Here is a 17,730-nt window from a genome sequence, read left to right as displayed (position 1 = left end):
TAATGTAATGTAGCTGTGTGTATGTAGTAATGTAGCTGTGTATATGTAGTAATGTAGCTGTGTGTATGTAGTAATGTAGCTGTGTATGTAGTAATGTAGCTGTGTGTATGTGGTAATGTAGCTGTGTATATAGTAATGTAATGTAGCTGTGTGTATGTAGTAATGTAGCTGTGTATGTAGTAATGTAATGTAGCTGTGTGTATGTAGTAATGTAGCTGTGTGTATATAGTAATGTAATGTAGCTGTGTGTATGTAGTAATGTAGCTGTGTATGTAGTAATGTAGCTGTGTGTATGTGGTAATGTAGCTGTCTATATATAGTAATGTAATGTAGCTGTGTGTATGTAATAATGTAGCTGTGTATGTAGTAATGTAGATGTGGGTATGTAGTAATGTAGCTGTGGGTATGTAGTAATGTAGCTGTGTGTATGTAGTAATGTAGCTGTGTGTATGCGGTAATGTAGCTGTGTGTATGCAGTAATGTAGCTGTGTGTATGCAGTAATGTAGCTGTGTGTATGCGGTAATGTAGCTGTGTATGCGGTAATGTAGCTGTGTATGCGGTAATGTAGCTGTGTATGCGGTAATGTAGCTGTGTGTATGCGGTAATGTAGCTGGTAATGTAGCCGTGTATGCGGTAATGTAGCTGTGTGTATGCGGTAATGTAGCTGTGTGTATGCGGTAATGTAGCTGTGTGTATGCGGTAATGTAGCTGTGTGTATGCGGTAATGTAGCTGTGTGTATGCGGTAATGTAGCTGTGTGTATGCGGTAATGTAGCTGTGTGTATGCGGTAATGTAGCTGTGTGTATGCGGTAATGTAGCTGTGTGTATGCGGTAACGTAGCTGTGTGCATGCGGTAACGTAGCTGTGTGTATGCGGTAACGTAGCTGTGTGTATGCGGTAACGTAGCTGTGTGTATGCGGTAACGTAGCTGTGTGTATGCGGTAATGTAGCTGTGTGTATGCGGTAATGTAGCTGTGTGTATGCGGTAACGTAGCTGTGTGTATGCGGTAACGTAGCTGTGTGTATGCGGTAACGTAGCTGTGTGTATGCGGTAACGTAGCTGTGTGTATGCGGTAATGTAGCTGTGTGTATGCGGTAACGTAGCTGTGTGTATGCGGTAACGTAGCTGTGTGTATGCGGTAATGTAGCTGTGTGTATGCGGTAATGTAGCTGTGTGTATGCGGTAATGTAGCTGTGTGTATGCGGTAATGTAGCTGTGTGTATGCGGTAATGTAGCTGTGTGTATGCGGTAACGTAGCTGTGTGTATGCGGTAACGTAGCTGTGTGTATGCGGTAACGTAGCTGTGTGTATGCGGTAATGTAGCTGTGTGTATGCGGTAATGTAGCTGTGTGTATGCGGTAATGTAAGGCCATACGACTTCATGTTATTTTGTTCTTCAGTTGTTTACCAGGCAACACAGTCTAATAACAAATAAACAAAGTGAAAACCAACATGTGTCTAATCAAATCAAAAAACACTAACATCTATATATATTCACATATATTTTGTTTATAATAAAAAACTAGTAGAAATGTATAATAATGAAGTATTAAGGGAGGAAAAAAAAGGATACAAAAAGTATTCCTGAAAAAGGCTATGTACAAGCTACATTCTACATACTGTAATGTGAATAATAAGCCATAGAAATGATGCATATTTCAGTGATGAAGGCTATGCTGCTGCCTAAAAATCCATCAGAGTAGTGAAAGTATCCCCATGTGGCCACAGTGAGAGAGCTGGATGAGGCTTATCATTATAGAACTTATGGGATTTACAGGTTCTTCAGGAGGCCCAACGATTAGTGTTTCAATAACGATCCTTCTTTAGTGAGTTAGATAGGGACCCTGGTCAAACGTTGTGGACACTACATAGGGAATAGGGACCCTGGTCAAACGTTGTGGACACTACATAGGGAATAGGGACCCTGGTCAAACGTTGTGGACACTACATAGGGAATAGGGACCCTGGTCAAACATTGGACACTACATAGGGAATAGGGACCCTGGTCAAACGTTGTGGACACTACATAGGGAATAGGGACCCTGGTCAAACGTTGTGGACACTACATAGGGAATAGGGACCCTGGTCAAACGTTGTGGACACTACATAGGGAATAGGGCCCTGGTCAAACGTTGTGGACACTACATAGGGAATAGGGACCCTGGTCAAACGTTGTGGACACTACATAGGGAATAGGGACCCTGGTCAAACGTTGTGGACACTATATAGGGAATAGGGCCCTGGTCAAACGTTGTGGACACTACATAGGGAATAGGGCCCTGGTCAAACGTTGTGGACACTACATAGGGAATAGGGCCCTGGTCAAACTCTGGACACTACATAGGGAATAGGGCCCTGGTCTAAAGTAGTGCACTATATAGGGAATAGGGCCCTGGTCTAAAGTAGTGCACTATATAGGGAATAGGGCTCTGGTCTAAAGTAGTGCACTATATAGGGAATAGGGCCCTGGTCTAAAGTAGTGCACTACATAGGGAATAGGGCCCTGGTCTAAAGTAGTGCACTATATAGGGGAATAGGGCCCTGGTCTATAGTAGTGCACTATATAGGGAATAGGGTGCCATTTGGGAAAGAGGGTTTCAATTGACTGGCAATACAGTCATTGTTAGATTCTGGAATATTGATATGGAAATACCAAATAAATCCTTATTAAATAATGCATGACAATAATACCACATTATATCTCTTTAAGGATAATTTACCAGCTGTGGTAATATACAGTATGTGCAAATTTAGAACAATATTACACATTTGGTTATTTGTTTACTGTGTTTAAGTAGGTAATTCATACGGTCTATAATCACAATATCCATCTTAAGATAAGTCTTCAAAACGGAACTAAACGGCACATTGTGAAATAACGATGACGTGTTTGTTTGGGTGTGAAAAACATTAGTTTCAAACCGTTCTAACAACCAGAGAAATCCAGTTGAGCCACTGGAACAATCATCATACTGACATATCGGACATAACTCTGAAAATCCCTTCACAAGTTGTTACTATAAGTGCCTTTTTTGGGGGGGCTTCTTCTTCAAACCCCCCCCCCCCCGTCTATGACATGAAACAGTATATTAGGAGAATAAATATCGTAACTGATAGTACTTAGCAAACCAAAGGAACAGCGTGGAGGTGAATGTATCTAGTGAAGGCCTGGGTTTGTGCTAACGTTCCACTCCTAGTCATGCCTAACATGTCTGAGGGGTTGGATTGTTAACACAAACAAGACTGTATTTCAGGCTAGGTCTGGTCTGGGGGAGGACAGAAAGCAACAATTATTTCCTAAATTCTTAAACAATATTGCAAGGTAATGATAAGCCACATCCAAATAGTAGTAATGAATTCTCTATAAACTACCTTTTAACCCTCAACCCCACCCCCACATAAGTGCCATCCAACTGAATACATGTAAGGGATACTTTCAGGGTCCTGGAATGACGACAATGTACTTCTTGGCGGCGTCCCAAATGGCAGCCTATTCCCTTTATAGCGCACTACTTTTGACCAGGGTCCTTAAAGGGAATAGGCTGCCGTTTGGGCTGCAGGCCTAGTTTAACACTAGCATAGCGACCCCCTGATAAACTGACTGTAGTAAAATGACACATTTTTTTCTTAAAAAATATTTCTAGCAATTATTCTGTACACTTTAAGTATAGGCAAAAACCAATGGTGACTGTTTCAGTCTGTCTGTTAGCCCAGCACCAATCAAAGGAAAGGAGATGGGAGACGGGGCCAGTTCATAGGCTAAGAGTACTGCAGGAGCCAATGGCAATGATCCTCAGTGAGTCACTTCCTGTTACAGGAGGAGCTTCCCGTTGCGGTGGATCTTGAGGATCTTTCCTAGTCTCTGTTTGGCCGTCGCCATGCCTTTCTTTAGCCGCTTCGCTGAGGGGCACATAGAGGCAGAAAGCAGAAATCTTAGAAAAACAAATCAGGAATTCAACAGTGATTAACTCTTAGATTGATTAGTACAATGTGGATGTGAAAAATGAGGGCACAAGTATAAATATAGTAAGGGAAACCAGTGTATATAATATGTTTAGCAGTGTATATAATAGGGGCACCAGGATATATAATAGGGGCACCAGGATATATAATAGGGGCACCAGGATATATAATAGGGGCACCAGGATATATAATAGGGGCACCAGGATATATAGTAGGGGCACCAGGATATATAATAGGGGCACCAGGATATATAATAGGGGCACCAGTGTATATAATAGGGGCACCAGGATATATAATAGGGGCACCAGTGTATATAATAGGGGCACCAGTGTATATAATAGGGGCACCAGTGTATATAATAGGGGCACCAGTGTATATAATAGGGGCACCAGGATATATAATAGGGGCACCAGGATATATAATAGGGGCACCAGGATATATAGTAGGGGCACCAGGATATATAGTAGGGGCACCAGGATATATAATAGGGGCACCAGGATATATAATAGTGGCACCAGGATATATAATAGTGGCACCAGTGTATATTTTTTATTTTATTTTACCTTTATTTAACCAGGTAGGCAAGTTGAGAACAAGTTCTCATTTAAAACTGCGACCTGGCCAAGACACATACAACAACACAGAGTTACACATGGAGTAAAACAAACCTAGAGCCAATAATATAGTAGAAAAATAAGTCTATATACAATGTGAGCAAATGAGATGAGATAAGGGAGGTAAAGGCAAAAAAGGCCATGGAGGCAAAGTAAATACAATATAGCAAGTAAAACACTGGAATGGTAGATTTGTAGTGGAAGAAAGTGCAAAGTAGAAATAGAAATAATGGGGTGCAAAGGAGCAAAATAAATAAATAAATAAATACAGTAGGCGAAGAGGTAGTAGTTTGGGTTAAATTATAGATGGGCTATGTACAGGTGCAGTGATCTGTGAGCTGCTCTGATAGCTGGTGCTTAAAGCTAGTGAGGGAGATAAGTGTTTCCAGTTTCAGAGATTTTTGTAGTTCGTTCCAGTCATTGGCAGCAGAGAACTGGAAGGAAAGACGACCAAAGGAGGAATTGGCTTTGGGGGTGACCAGAGAGATATACCTGCTGGAGCGCGTGCTACAGGTGGGTGCTGCTATGGTGACCAGTGAGCTGAGATAAGGGGGACCTGTAGCCAGTGGGTTTGGTGCGGGATATGAAGCGAGGGCCAGCCAACGAGAGCATACAGGTCGCAGTGGTGGGTAGTATATGGGGCTTTGGTGACAAAACGGATGGCACTGTGATAGACTGCATCCAATTTGTTGAGTAGAGGCACCAGTGTATATAATAGGAGCACCAGTGTATATAATAGGAGCACCAGTGTATATAATAGGAGCACCAGGATATATAATAGGGGCACCAGGATATATAGTAGGGGCACCAGTGTATATAATAGGGGCACCAGGATATATAATAGGGGCACCAGGATTTATAATAGGAGCACCAGTGTATATAATAGGGGCACCAGGATATATAATAGGGGCACCAGGATATATAATAGGGGCACCAGTGTATATAATAGGGGCACCAGGATATATAATAGGGGCACCAGGATTTATAATAGGAGCACCAGTGTATATAACAGGGGCACCAGGATATATAATAGGGGCACCAGGATATATAATAGGGGCACCAGGATATATAATAGGAGCACCAGTGTATATAATAGGGGCACCAGGATATATAATAGGGGCACCAGTGTATATAATAGGGGCACCAGGATTTATAATAGGAGCACCAGTGTATATAATAGGGGCACCAGGATATATAATAGGGGCACCAGTGTATATAATAGGGGCACCAGTGTATATAATAGGGGCACCAGTGTATATAATAGGGGCACCAGTGTATATAATAGGGGCACCAGGATATATAATAGGGGCACCAGGATATATAATAGGGGCACCAGGATATATAATAGGGGCACCAGTGTATATAATAGGGGCAAAAGTGTATATAATAGGGGCACCAGTGTATATAACAGGGGCACCAGGATATATAATAGGGGCACCAGGATATATAGTAGGGGCACCAGGATATATAATAGGGGCACCAGGATATATAATAGGGGCACCAGGATATATAGTAGGGGCACCAGTGTATATAATAGGGGCACCAGTGTATATAATAGGGGCACCAGGATATATAATAGGGGCACCAGGATATATAATAGGGGCACCAGGAAATATAATAGGGGCACCAGGATATACAGTAGGGGCACCAGGATATATAATAGGGGCACCAGGATATATAATAGGGGCACCAGTGTACATAACAGGGGCACCAGTGTCTATAATAGGGGCACCAGTGTATATAATAGGGGCACCAGTGTATATAACAGGGGCACCAGTGTATATAACAGGGGCACCAGTGTCTATAATAGGGGCACCAGTGTATATAACAGGGGCACCAGTGTATATAACAGGGGCACCAGTGTATATAATAGGGGCACCAGTGTATATAATAGGGGCACCAGTGTATATAACAGGGGCACCAGTGTATATAACAGGGGCACCAGTGTATATAATAGGAGCACCAGTGTATATAATAGGGGCACCAGTGTATATAATAGGGGCACCAGTGTATATAACAGGGGCACCAGTGTATATAACAGGGGCACCAGTGTATATAACAGGGGCACCAGTGTATATAATAGGGGCGCCAGTGTATATAACAGGGGCACCGTCTATAATAGGGGCACCAGGATATATAATAGGGGCACCAGTGTATATAATAGGGGCACCAGTGTATATAATAGGGGCACCAGTGTATATAACAGGGGCACCAGGATATATAATAGGGGCACCAGGATATATAGTAGGGGCACCAGGATATATAATAGGGGCACCAGGATATATAATAGGGGCACCAGGATATATAGTAGGGGCACCAGTGTATATAATAGGGGCACCAGTGTATATAATAGGGGCACCAGGATATATAATAGGGGCACCAGGAAATATAATAGGGGCACCAGGATATACAGTAGGGGCACCAGGATATATAATAGGGGCACCAGGATATATAATAGGGGCACCAGGATATATAATAGGGGCACCAGTGTACATAACAGGGGCACCAGTGTCTATAATAGGGGCACCAGTGTATATAATAGGGGCACCAGTGTATATAATAGGGGCACCAGTGTATATAACAGGGGCACCAGTGTATATAACAGGGGCACCAGTGTATATAACAGGGGCACCAGTGTGTATATAACAGGGGCACCAGTGTCTATAATAGGGGCACCATTGTATATAACAGGGGCACCAGTGTATATAACAGGGGCACCAGTGTATATAATAGGGGCACCAGTGTATATAATAGGGGCACCAGTGTATATAACAGGGGCACCAGTGTATATAACAGGGGCACCAGTGTATATAATAGGAGCACCAGTGTATATAATAGGGGCACCAGTGTATATAATAGGGGCACCAGTGTATATAACAGGGGCACCAGTGTATATAACAGGGGCACCAGTGTATATAACAGGGGCACCAGTGTATATAATAGGGGCACCAGTGTATATAACAGGGGCACCAGTGTCTATAATAGGGGCACCAGTGTATATAACAGGGGCACCAGTGTATATAACAGGGGCACCAGTGTATATAACAGGGGCACCAGTATATATAACAGGGGCACCAGTGTATATAATAGGGGCACCAGTGTATATAACAGGGGCACCAGTGTATATAACAGGGGCACCAGTGTATATAACAGGGGCACCAGTGTATATAACAGGGGCACCAGTGTATATAATAGGGGCACCAGTGTATATAACAGGGGCACCAGTGTATATAACAGGGGCACCAGTGTATATAATAGGAGCACCAGTGTATATAATAGGGGCACCAGTGTATATAATAGGGGCACCAGTGTATATAACAGGGGCACCAGTGTATATAACAGGGGCACCAGTGTATATAACAGGGGCACCAGTGTATATAATAGGGGCACCAGTGTATATAACAGGGGCACCAGTGTCTATAATAGGGGCACCAGTGTATATAACAGGGGCACCAGTGTATATAACAGGGGCACCAGTGTATATAACAGGGGCACCAGTATATATAACAGGGGCACCAGTGTATATAATAGGGGCACCAGTGTATATAACAGGGGCACCAGTGTATATAACAGGGGCACCAGTGTATATAACAGGGGCACCAGAAGCCTGTGTTTCAGACATAAAGAAGTGGATGGCTGCAAACTTTCTACTTTTAAACTCGGACAAAACAGAGATGCTTGTTCTAGGCGGTCCCAAGAAACAAAGAGATCTTCTGTTGAATCTGACAATTAATCTGGATGGTTGTACAGTCGTCTCAAATAAAACTGTGAAGGACCTCGGCGTTACTCTGGACCCTGATCTCTCTTTTGAAGAACATATCAAGACTGTTTCAAGGACAGCTTTTTTCCATCTACGTAACATTGCAAAAATCAGAAATTTTCTGTCCAAAAATGACGCAGAAAAATTAATCCATGCTTTTGTTACTTCTAGGCTGGACTACTGCAATGCTCTACTTTCCGGCTACCCGGATAAAGCACTAAATAAACTTCAGTTAGTGCTAAATACGGCTGCTAGAATCCTGACTAGAACCAAAAAATTTGATCATATTACTCCAGTGTTAGCCTCCCTACACTGGCTTCCTGTTAAGGCAAGGGCTGATTTCAAGGTTTTACTGCTAACCTACAAAGCATTACATGGGCTTGCTCCTACCTATCTTTCCGATTTGGTCCTGCCGTACATACCTACACGTACGCTACGGTCACAAGACGCAGGCCTCCTAATTGTCCCTAGAATTTCTAAGCAAACGGCTGGAGGTAGGGCTTTCTCCTATAGAGCTCCATTTTTATGGAATGGTCTGCCTACCAATGTGAGAGACGCAGACTCAGTCTCAACCTTTAAGTCTTTACTGAAGACTTATCTCTTCAGTAGGTCCTATGATTAAGTATAGTCTGGCCCAGGAGTGTGAAGGTGAACGGAAAGGCTGGAGCAACGAACCGCCCTTGCTGTCTCTGCCTTGCCGGTTCCCCTCTTTCCACTGGGATTCTCTGCCTCTAACCCTTTTACAGAGGCTGAGTCACTGGCCTACTGGTGTTCTTCCATGCCGTCCATGGGAGGGGTGCGTCACTTGAGTGGGTTGAGTCACTGACGTGGTCTTCCTGTCTGGGTTGGCGCCCCCCCCCCCCCCCCCCCCCCTTGGGTTGTGCCATGGCGGAGATCGTTGTGGGCTATACTCGGCCTTGTCTTAGGACGGTAAGTTGGTGGTTGGAGACATCCCTCTAGTGGTGTGGGGGCTGTGCCTTTGGCAAAGTGGGTGGGGTTATATCCTGCCTGTTTGGCCCTGTCCCGGGGTATCATCGGATGGGGCCACAGTGTCTTCTGATCCCTCCTGTCTCAGCCTCCAGTATTTATGCTGCAGTAGTTTATGTGTCGGGGGGCTAGGGTCAGTCTGTTACATCTGGAGTATTTCTCTTGTCTTATCCGGTGTCCTGTGTGTATTTAAATATGCTCTCTCTAATTCTCTCTTTCTCTCTTTCTGTCTTTCTCTCGGAGGACCTGAGCCCTAGGACCATGCCTCAGGACTACCTGGTATGATGACTCCTTGCTGTCCCCAGTCCACCTGGCCGTGCTGCTGCTCCAGTTTCAACTGTTCTGCCTGCGGCTATGGAACCCTGACCTGTTCACCGGACATGCTTGTTGCACCCTCGACAACTACTATGATTATTATTATTTGACCATGCTGGTCATTTATGAACATTTTAACATTTTAACATTTTGACCATGTTCTGTTATAATATCCACCCTGCACAGCCAGAAGAGGACTGGCCACCCCTCATAGCCTGGTTCCTCTCTAGGTTTCTTCCTAGGTTTTTGGCCTTTCTAGGGAGTTTTTCCTAGGGAGTTTTTCCTAGCCACCGTGCTTCTTTCACATGCTTTGCTTGCTGTTTGGGGTTTTAGGCTGCGTTTCTGTACAGCACTTTGAGAATATCAGCTGATGTACGAAGGGCTATATAAAAATAAATTTGATTTGATTTGAAATTTGATATAACAGGGGCACCAGTGTATATAATAGGGGCACCAGTGTATATAACAGGGGCACCAGTGTACATAACAGGGGCACCAGTGTATATAATAGGGGCACCAGTGTATATAACAGGGGCACCAGTGTATATAACAGGGGCACCAGTGTATATAATAGGGGCACCAGTGTATATAATAGGGGCACCAGTGTATATAACAGGGGCACCAGTGTATATAATAGGGGCACCAGTGTATATAACAGGGGCACCAGTGTATATAACAGGGGCACCAGTGTATATAACAGGGGCACCAGTGTATATAATAGGGGCACCAGTGTATATAATAGGGGCACCAGTGTATATAACAGGGGCACCAGTGTATATAATAGGGGCACCAGTGTATATAACAGGGGCACCAGTGTATATAACAGGGGCACCAGTGTATATAATAGGGGCACCAGTGTATATAATAGGGGCACCAGGATATATAATAGGGGCACCAGTGTATATAATAGGAGCACCAGTGTATATAACAGGAGCACCAGTGTATATAACAGGGGCACCAGTGTATATAACAGGGGCACCAGTGTATATAACAGGGGCACCAGTGTATATAATAGGGGCACCAGTGTATATAGGTGAATCGTCCCCGGCTAGAAGGACCATTTAGTATCAATGGAAAGCAACAGTTAATCTTGTTAGCGGTGAGGCGTAAATTACTTGAAAGGCTCTTTACTGAACTTTACCACACCAACCAACATTACGGAATGCATGTGTGGTATTCCCCTGTGGACGAAATCACTTACCTTCGCCCTTTGCGTCACCTTTTCCCGCTCCTCCTGCTCCTCCCGCTCCTCCTCCTCCTCCTCCTCCTCCGGCTCCTCGCTCCCCCTTGGCCGTGTTGTTGTTGTTATTGTTGTGAGATGATGAAAACGTTGAGGGTCGTCTCTGCGTAAGGAAGACTCCAGGTGCCATGGGTTGGGGCCCCACAGCCTGCTTCCCTCCTGCCCCAGAGGAGTATTCATGGTCGGTTTGACCTGGCTCGGAGTCCCGGCCCGCGTCAGGTTCTGGAGAACTGCTGTCCCTGCTCAGCTTCCTCACTGGCTCCTCATCTTCCTCCTCCTCCTCCCTCACGGCAGCAGGGGGCTTCTTTTTTGTGCTCTTCTGCTTTTTCTTGGTCTTCTGCTGCTCCTTCTGGGAAAAACAAATATTAACACAGAACCCCAGAGCCCTAACCCTGAGGTGAGACTAGAGGAACATAACCCTGAGGTGAGACTAGAGGAACATAACCCTGAGGAGAGACGACTAGAGGAACATAACCCTGAGGTGAGACTAGAGGAACATAACCCTGAGGTGAGGCGACTAGAGGAACATAACCCTGAGGAGAGACTAGAGGAACATAACCCTGAGGAGAGACTAGAGGAACATAACCCTGAGGAGAGGCGACTAGAGGAACATAACCCTGAGGAGAGACTAGAGGAACATAACCCTGAGGAGAGACTAGAGGAACATAACCCTGAGGAGAGACTAGAGGAACATAACCCTGAGGTGAGACTAGAGGAACATAACCCTGAGGAGAGACTAGAGGAACATAACCCTGAGGTGAGACTAGAGGAACATAACCCTGAGGAGAGGCGACTAGAGGAACATAACCCTGAGGTGAGACTAGAGGAACATAACCCTGAGGAGAGACTAGAGGAACATAACCCTGAGGAGAGACGACTAGAGGAACATAACCCTGAGGAGAGACTAGAGGAACATAACCCTGAGGAGAGACTAGAGGAACATAACCCTGAGGAGAGACTAGAGGAACATAACCCTGAGGTGAGACTAGAGGAACATAACCCTGAGGAGAGACTAGAGGAACATAACCCTGAGGAGAGACTAGAGGAACATAACCCTGAGGTGAGACTAGAGGAACATAACCCTGAGGAGAGACTAGAGGAACATAACCCTGAGGAGAGACTAGAGGAACATAACCCTGAGGAGAGACTAGAGGAACATAACCCTGAGGTGAGGCGACTAGAGGAACATAACCCTGAGGAGAGACTAGAGGAACATAACCCTGAGGTGAGACTAGAGGAACATAACCCTGAGGAGAGACTAGAGGAACATAACCCTGAGGTGAGACGACTAGAGGAACAACACTCTTCCTAGCTAACCTGGTGAGTCCCCCCACTCAACAACACTCTTCCCAGCTAACCTGGTGAGTTTCCCCATTCAACAACACTCTTCCCAGCTAACCTGGTGAGTTTCCCCCCCCCCCAACAACACTCTTCCCAACTAACCTGGTGTGAGAGTTTGGCTGCGGCAGCCGCTAGTCCGGTCTCGATGGAAGCCACTCGCGCTCCTTCTCTGGCCGGCCTCGCCTGACGAAGCACAGAGGGACCGACACGCGCTGCAACCACAGAGACATCATAACACTCACTTCACAGCTCAGACAATACATGCATCTATACAGAACAAAAACATAAAACAAGTTCAAAGACTTTACTGAGCTACAGTTCATATAAGGAATTCAGTCAATTGAAATAAATTAATTTGGCCCTAATCTATGGATTGGGAATACAAATATGCATCTGTTGGTCACAGATACTTTAAAAATTCTAAAGGCACTCGCAAATCTGAGCTACCTTTGTTGCAGGTGCATGGTAACAAATAAGAAACCACCACACTGCTCTGGATAGTATCACTACTCTGGATAGTATCACTGCTCTGGATAGTACCACTGCTCTGGATAGTATCACTGCTCTGGATAGTACCACTGCTCTGGATAGTATCACTACTCTGGATAGTATCACTACTCGGGATAGTATCACTACTCTGGATAGTATCACTGCTCTGGATAGTACCACTGCTCTGGATAGTATCACTGCTCTGGATAGTATCACTGCTCTGGATAGTATCACTACTCTGATAGTATCACTGCTCTGGATAGTACCACTGCTCTGGATAGTATCACTGCTCTGGATAGTATCACTGCTCTGGATAGTATCACTACTCGGGATAGTATCACTGCTCTGGATTGTATCACTGCTCTGGATAGTATCACTGCTCTGGATAGTATCACTGCTCTGGATAGTACCACTGCTCTGGATAGTATCACTGCTCTGGATAGTATCACTGCTCTGGATAGTACCACTGCTCTGGATAGTACCACTGCTCTGGATAGTATCACTGCTCTGGATAGTATCACTGCTCTGGATAGTATCACTGCTCTGGATAGTATCACTGCTCTGGATAGTATCACTACTCTGGATATTATCACTGCTCTGGATAGTATCACTGCTCTGGATAGTATCACTGCTCTGGATAGTACCACTGCTCTGGATAGTATCACTGCTCTGGATAGTACCACTACTCTGGATAGTACCACTGCTCTGGATAGTATCACTGCTCTGGATAGTATCACTACTCTGGATAGTATCACTGCTCTGGATAGTATCACTGCTCTGGATAGTATCACTGCTCTGGATAGTATCACTGCTCTGGATAGTATCACTGCTCTGGATAGTACCACTGCTCTGGATAGTATCACTGCTCTGGTCACTGCTCTGGATAGTATCACTGCTCTGGATAGTATCACTGCTCTGGATAGTATCACTGCTCTGGATAGTATCACTGCTCTGGATAGTACCACTGCTCTGGATAGTATCACTGCTCTGGATAGTATCACTGCTCTGGTCACTGCTCTGGATAGTATCACTGCTCTGGATAGTATCACTGCTCTGGATAGTATCACTACTCTGGATAGTATCACTGCTCTGGTCACTGCTCTGGATAGTATCACTGCTCTTTAATAAGCTTCATGTATCGGCCTCAAGGCCTTCGTCAGAGCTTTTGTGAGTGTTTATAATTTCCGTTCAATGAATCTAATGGGGTTGGAGTCGAGAGAAAAAAAGCAAGTGTTACCAAATTTAACAATGTGCATTTCATACATTTTCAAATAATGTGTGTACATAAAACGTATTAAACAAGTCTGTAAAAACCACAAGGAGGACATCGACCTATCAAGTACGTTTTCATAAATCACTGGGTACAGTGCAGGAAAAAAACCTCAGAAAAGGCTGAAGTGGTGGCATTAATTCATGTTCACGTTTACAACATAACATACATAGGCATCTCATCATTAAGACTTTTAGGAAATGTCGTAACTTTCACTAAAGCCACAAAATCTAAAAGTAGACGTGTCATGTTTTAGGTCATTAAAATGTACTGCGACAGGATAATCCCCGACGTTTCCACTGATTATGCTTTTACGTTCACTAATTCTCTGTTTGAGAGGTTTTACAGACATAGCACAGCCCACATGGACATTTAATCATGTAAATAACATGGGTGGTGAAGCACGTAATAATGTCATTTATTTGGAACCGTTTTCCTGTATGTGGGCGGCAGAAACATTCACACTTCACCTCATATTGTTGCTCTGTGCTCATCCTCTGCATTAATAGCTACCATTCGGAAGAGGATGTAAAAGAGCCTGGCAGTTGGTGAGTTCTTAAATTCAGCTGGCAGAACTGAGTCCCATGAAAAAACAAGCCAGTCTTCCTTGCTGGTCTCATGATAAAACAAGCCAGTGTTCCTTGCTGGTCCCATTATAAAACAAGCCAGTGTTTGTTGCTGGTCCCATGATAAAACAAGCCAGTGTTCCTTGCTGGTCCCATTATAAAACAAGCCAGTCTTCCTTGCTGGTCTCATGATAAAACAAGCCAGTGTTCCTTGCTGGTCCCATTATAAAACAAGCCAGTGTTTGTTGCTGGTCCCATGATAAAACAAGCCGGTATTTCCTTGCTGGTCCCATGATAAAACAAGCCAGTGTTCCTTGCTGGTCCCATGATAAAACAAGCCAGTCTTCCTTGCTGGTCCCATGATAAAACAAGCCAGTGTTCCTTGCTGGTCCCATTATAAAACAAGCCAGTGTTTGTTGCTGGTCTCATGATAAAACAAGCCAGTGTTCCTTGCTGGTCTCATGATAAAACAAGCCAGTGTTCCTTGCTGGTCTCATGATAAAACAAGCCAGTGTTCCTTGCTGGTCCCATTATAAAACAAGCCAGTGTTTGTTGCTGGTCCCATGATAAAACAAGCCGGTATTTCCTTGCTGGTCCCATGATAAAACAAGCCAGTGTTCCTTGCTGGTCCCATGATAAAACAAGCCAGTGTTTGTTGCTGGTCCCATTTTAAAACAAGCCAGTGTTTGTTGCTGGTCCCATTATAAAACAAGCCGGTGTTTGTTGCTGGTCCCATTTTAAAACAAGCCAGTGTTTGTTGCTGGTCCCATTATAAAACAAGCCAGTGTTTGTTGCTGGTCCCATTTTAAAACAAGCCGGTGTTTGTTGCTGGTCCCATTATAAAACAAGCCAGTGTTTCCTTGACAGCATCTTTGCACGAGTTAAAGTCTATGTGGTGGTGAACATTCCAGAAAGTCCTTGAGCCCTAGTTAGTCATTTTTTTTGGTAGCAGTTGATCCGTTTCCCCTAATGCCAAATGAAGAGCTTCATCCACACATTGTGGAGAATAGCCTCTTCTTAGAAACCTATTGTGCATCTCCGTTTTTTTCTAGATAATCCTCTGTGGAGAATGGCAGTCTGAAAAACTGGCTTCTAGGAAGTCCTCTTTTTAATGGCTCAGGGTGGAAGCTGTCTCCCTGTAATAGAGTATTTCTGTCCATTTCTTTTCTATACAGAGTTGTAAACAGGGTTCCAATTGATTTCTCAATTCCACATATCGAAGTAATGAACACGTTTAGTGTCACGTTCAACAGTGAATTAGAGATTGGGGTCAATGTCATTGAGTAATGCCATAAAATCTAACAGATCTTCTCATGGTCCTCACCATATGTGAAACATGTCTTCAATATATCCATACCACTGAAGGAATTTATTCAAAAAATGTATTTTTGTTTTCATTGCTAACAAAATGTTCTTCAAAATGACCCACATAAAGGTTAGCAAAGGAGAAATGCTCACCGACAGGGATATAAACACATTTGTCTCACAAAATTTGCAAGACATTTCTGGGATCTTTTATTTCATCTCATGAAACATGGGACTGACACTTTGTATGGAGTGACAGGTGTAGTGTACCTGTGGGGCTGTATGGAGTGACAGGTGTAGTGTACCTGTGGGGCTGTATGGAGTGACAGGTGTAGTGTACCTGTGGGGCTGTATGGAGTGACAGGTGTAGTGTACCTGTGGGGCTGTATGGAGTGACAGGTGTAGTGTACCTGTGGGGCTGTATGGAGTGACAGGTGTAGTGTACCTGTGGGGCTGTATGGAGTGACAGGTGTAGTGTACCTGTGGGGCTGTATGGAGTGACAGGTGTAGTGTACCTGTGGGGCTGTATGGAGTGACAGGTGTAGTGTACCTGTGGGGCTGTATGGAGTGACAGGTGTAGTGTACCTGTGGGGCTGTATGGAGTGACAGGTGTAGTGTACCTGTGGGGCTGTATGGAGTGACAGGTGTAGTGTACCTGTGGGGCTGTATGGAGTGACAGGTGTAGTGTACCTGTGGGGCTGTATGGAGTGACAGGTGTAGTGTACCTGTGGGGCTGTATGGAGTGACAGGTGTAGTGTACCTGTGGGGCTGTATGGAGTGACAGGTGTAGTGTACCTGTGGGGCTGTACTGGAGTGACAGGTGTAGTGTACCTGTGGGGCTGTATGGAGTGACAGGTGTAGTGTACCTGTGGGGCTGTATGGAGTGACAGGTGTAGTGTACCTGTGGGGCTGTACGGAGTGACAGGTGTAGTGTACCTGTGGGGCTGTATGGAGTGACAGGTGTAGTGTACCTGTGGGGCTGTATGGAGTGTCAGGTGTAGTGTACCTGTGGGGCTGTATGGAGTGACAGGTGTAGTGTACCTGTGGGCTGTATGGAGTGACAGGTGTAGTGTACCTGTGGGGCTGTATGGAGTGACAGGTGTAGTGTACCTGTGGGGCTGTATGGAGTGACAGGTGTAGTGTACCTGTGGGGCTGTATGGAGTGACAGGTGTAGTGTACCTGTGGGGCTGTATGGAGTGACAGGTGTAGTGTACCTGTGGGGCTGTATGGAGTGACAGGTGTAGTGTACCTGTGGGGCTGTATGGAGTGACAGGTGTAGTGTACCTGTGGGGCTGTATGGAGTGACAGGTGTAGTGTACCTGTGGGGCTGTACGGAGTGACAGGTGTAGTGTACCTGTGGGGCTGTATGGAGTGACAGGTGTAGTGTACCTGTGGGGCTGTACGGAGTGACAGGTGTAGTGTACCTGTGGGGCTGTACGGAGTGACAGGTGTAGTGTACCTGTGGGGCTGTATGGAGTGACAGGTGTAGTGTACCTGTGGGGCTGTATGGAGTGACAGGTGTAGTGTACCTGTGGGGCTGTATGGAGTGACAGGTGTAGTGTACCTGTGGGGCTGTATGGAGTGACAGGTGTAGTGTACCTGTGGGGCTGTATGGAGTGACAGGTGTAGTGTACCTGTGGGGCTGTATGGAGTGACAGGTGTAGTGTACCTGTGGGGCTGTATGGAGTGACAGGTGTAGTGTACCTGTGGGGCTGTATGGAGTGACAGGTGTAGTGTACCTGTGGGGCTGTATGGAGTGACAGGTGTAGTGTACCTGTATGGAGTGACAGGTGTAGTGTACCTGTATGGAGTGACAGGTGTAGTGTACCTGTGGGGCTGTATGGAGTGACAGGTGTAGTGTACCTGTGGGGCTGTAT

At 45.1% G+C, this 17,730-nt stretch overlaps 1 protein-coding gene across 1 annotated transcript in view; it reads right to left on the bottom strand.

Moving 5' to 3' along the window:
• Nucleotides 1–1,491: 1,491 nt before the first annotated feature.
• Nucleotides 1,492–17,730, bottom strand: part of phf2 (PHD finger protein 2) — a 130,255-nt gene continuing 114,016 nt past the window's right edge. The window contains exons 20-23 of the mRNA XM_082967765.1: nucleotides 16,824–16,845; nucleotides 12,325–12,434; nucleotides 10,843–11,230; nucleotides 1,492–3,902 (exon numbers count right to left, since the gene is read on the bottom strand). Coding sequence (XP_082823891.1) covers nucleotides 3,814–3,902; nucleotides 10,843–11,230; nucleotides 12,325–12,434; nucleotides 16,824–16,845 — 609 coding nt within the window. The 3' untranslated portion in view covers nucleotides 1,492–3,813. The remainder of the gene's footprint in view (nucleotides 3,903–10,842; nucleotides 11,231–12,324; nucleotides 12,435–16,823; nucleotides 16,846–17,730) is intronic.

This window comes from Salmo salar, chromosome 22 (assembly GCF_965601325.2).
Source record: "Salmo salar chromosome 22, fSalSal1, whole genome shotgun sequence".
In the NCBI taxonomy this organism is placed as follows: Eukaryota; Metazoa; Chordata; class Actinopteri; order Salmoniformes; family Salmonidae; genus Salmo; species Salmo salar.
The sequence above is the reverse complement of the archived record's forward strand: the minus strand, read 5'-3'. Positions and strand labels throughout refer to the sequence as shown.